The sequence below is a fragment of the Sinocyclocheilus grahami genome, unplaced genomic scaffold (assembly GCF_001515645.1).
Source record: "Sinocyclocheilus grahami isolate Dianchi unplaced genomic scaffold, SAMN03320097.WGS_v1.1 scaffold16757.1, whole genome shotgun sequence".
NCBI classification, from domain to species: Eukaryota; Metazoa; Chordata; class Actinopteri; order Cypriniformes; family Cyprinidae; genus Sinocyclocheilus; species Sinocyclocheilus grahami.
In genome coordinates, this window is record NW_015516257.1 from 454 (window position 1) to 3,168 (window position 2,715).

At 41.9% G+C, this 2,715-nt stretch overlaps 1 protein-coding gene across 1 annotated transcript in view; it reads left to right on the top strand.

Moving 5' to 3' along the window:
* Nucleotides 1–664: 664 nt before the first annotated feature.
* LOC107579346 (NACHT, LRR and PYD domains-containing protein 3-like) overlaps nt 665–2,715 on the top strand; it is a gene marked incomplete at its 3' end in the record, with an annotated part of 3,677 nt that continues 1,626 nt past the window's right edge. Inside the window, exons 1-5 of the mRNA XM_016265183.1 lie at nt 665–866; nt 1,023–1,136; nt 2,309–2,422; nt 2,540–2,564; nt 2,628–2,653. Coding sequence (XP_016120669.1) covers nt 817–866; nt 1,023–1,136; nt 2,309–2,422; nt 2,540–2,564; nt 2,628–2,653 — 329 coding nt within the window. The remainder of the gene's footprint in view (nt 867–1,022; nt 1,137–2,308; nt 2,423–2,539; nt 2,565–2,627; nt 2,654–2,715) is intronic.

Genomic DNA, 2,715 nt, shown 5'->3' on the forward strand with positions numbered 1-2,715 from the left:
CACCTTGAAAAATTCTCAGTCCCTCAAAGAGTATACGGCCGGGAAGCAAGAAAACACACATCAAATTGTATTCTCAATACTTCAACTTTATTCATAGATACAAAGATATTATATAGGCATATGTCGAGGGGAGTTTCAACCCTTTAACCAATGACAGCTGACAACCAGAGACGCACACACACACACACACGGACACGGAAAGACCACAGCAACTTTACAGTTGTTCAATTAAAATAAACATGTTTTGCTCCATACAACGTGTCTGTTGTCTGTGATTAGCCTAAAAGTAAAATAAAATGACATTCAGAGGGCTTAAAGGGGGGAAGTTGTGGCCTAATGGTTAGAGAGTCGGACTCGTAACCCAAAGGTTGCGGGTTCGAGTCTCGTACCGGCAGGGATTGTAGGTGGGGGGAGTGAATGTACAGCACTCTCTCCCTCCTTCAATACCACGACTGAGGTGCCCTTGAGCAAGGCACCGAACCCCCAACTGCTCCCCGAGCACCGCAGCAAAAATGGCTGCCCACTGCTCCGGGTGTGTGTTCACTGCTGTGTGTGTGCACTTTGGATGGGATAAATGCAGAGCACTAATTCCGAGTGTCAGAGGCCATTTAGGGGACGTCCTGGAGACCTTTTTTTGTTAGCTGGGCTGTTCTTCTAGTATTTAACTGCAGCGGCTGAAGCATCAGAAGTCTCACTCATTCACAGAAAACAGCTTACTTCCAAAACAAGGCAGATAAAGACTGTTAGCTCAGCTTAGTTTGTGATTGTTTGTCTCTCCATTTAGAGTCAGTGGAGCTCAAACTGTTCAGATCCATCATGAGTGAAACACAGACATCTGGAGATGAAGATTTGTTTCCAGCACGCAGGTACTTTGAGTAACACATTAAATAACTTATGTTATAGAAGAGATGGCTGTAGATAAAGCCATAAAGCCCCATAAGAGCTTTTCATTAGTAATACTTTATGAAGATTTTATATTAAGATGATTCTCCTCCTAATTGATTAAATCTGTTCTGTTTTAGCTCAGTTCATCAGAAGAGATCAGAAGCAGAGCCCAGCTGTGTGTCTATGAAGAGTGACTGGTCTATGAATCGACCAATATACTTTAAGAGTGGAGATACACGGCCTGCTCTCAGGTATAACGTTTGTATAAAAATATGATTATAACATGACATTTATATTATCATATATGATCACAGTTCAGTTGACAAATTCTGTATAATGAACTGTAATGTTGTTCTGTTTTAGTTCAGTTCATCAGAAGAGATCAGAAGCAGAGCCCAGCTGTGTGTCTATGAAGAGTGACTGGTCTATGGATCTGCCAATCTGCCAGTAGAGTGGAGAATCACGGCCTGGTCTCAGGTATAACATTTGTATATAATATTATTATAACATGACATTTATACATTTATATCGGACTAACCACACAGCTGACAACCAGAGACGCACACACACACACACACGGACACGGAAAGACCACAGCAACTTTACAGTTGTTCAATTAAAATAAACATGTTTTGCTCCATACAACGTGTCTGTTGTCTGTGATTAGCCTAAAAGTAAAATAAAATGACATTCAGAGGGCTTAAAGGGGGGAAGTTGTGGCCTAATGGTTAGAGAGTCGGACTCGTAACCCAAAGGTTGCGGGTTCGAGTCTCGTACCGGCAGGGATTGTAGGTGGGGGGAGTGAATGTACAGCACTCTCTCCCTCCTTCAATACCACGACTGAGGTGCCCTTGAGCAAGGCACCGAACCCCCAACTGCTCCCCGAGCACCGCAGCAAAAATGGCTGCCCACTGCTCCGGGTGTGTGTTCACTGCTGTGTGTGTGCACTTTGGATGGGATAAATGCAGAGCACTAATTCCGAGTGTCAGAGGCCATTTAGGGGACGTCCTGGGGACCTTTTTTTGTTAGCTGGGCTGTTCTTCTAGTATTTAACTGCAGCGGCTGAAGCATCAGAAGTCTCACTCATTCACAGAAAACAGCTTACTTCCAAAACAAGGCAGATGAAGGCTGTTAGCTTAGCTTAGCTTAGTTTTTGTGATTGTTTGTCTCTCCATTTAGAGTCAGTGGAGATCAAACTGTTCAGATCCAGCATGAGTGAAACACAAACATCTGGAGATGAAGATTTGTTTCCAGCACGCAGGTACTTTGAGTAACACATTAAATAACTTACTGTATGTTATAGAAGAGATGGCTGTAGATAAAGCCATAAAGCCCCATAAGAGCTTTTCATTAGTAATACTTTATGAAGATTTTATATTAAGATGATTCTCATCATAATGGATTAAATCTCTCTCTGTTTTAGCTCAGTTCATCAGAAGAGATCAGAAGCAGAGCACAGCTGTGTGTCTATGAAGAGTGACCAGTCTATGGATCGACCAATATACTTTAAGAGTGGAGATACACGGCCTGCTCTCAGGTATAACGTTTGTATAAAATATGATTATAACATGACATTCATATTATCATATAGGGGTGAATATATAAAAATATCAGATTATAGCATGACTGTCGGTGTAATGTTGTTCTGTTTTAGTTCAGTTCATCAGAAGAGATCAGAAGCAGAGCCCAGCTGTGTGTCTATGAAGAGTGACTGGTCTATGGATCTGCCAGTGACGTTTAAGAGTGGAGAATCACGGCCTGGTCTCAGGTATAACATTTGTATATAATATGATTATAACATGACATTTATATTATCATATAGGGGTGGAC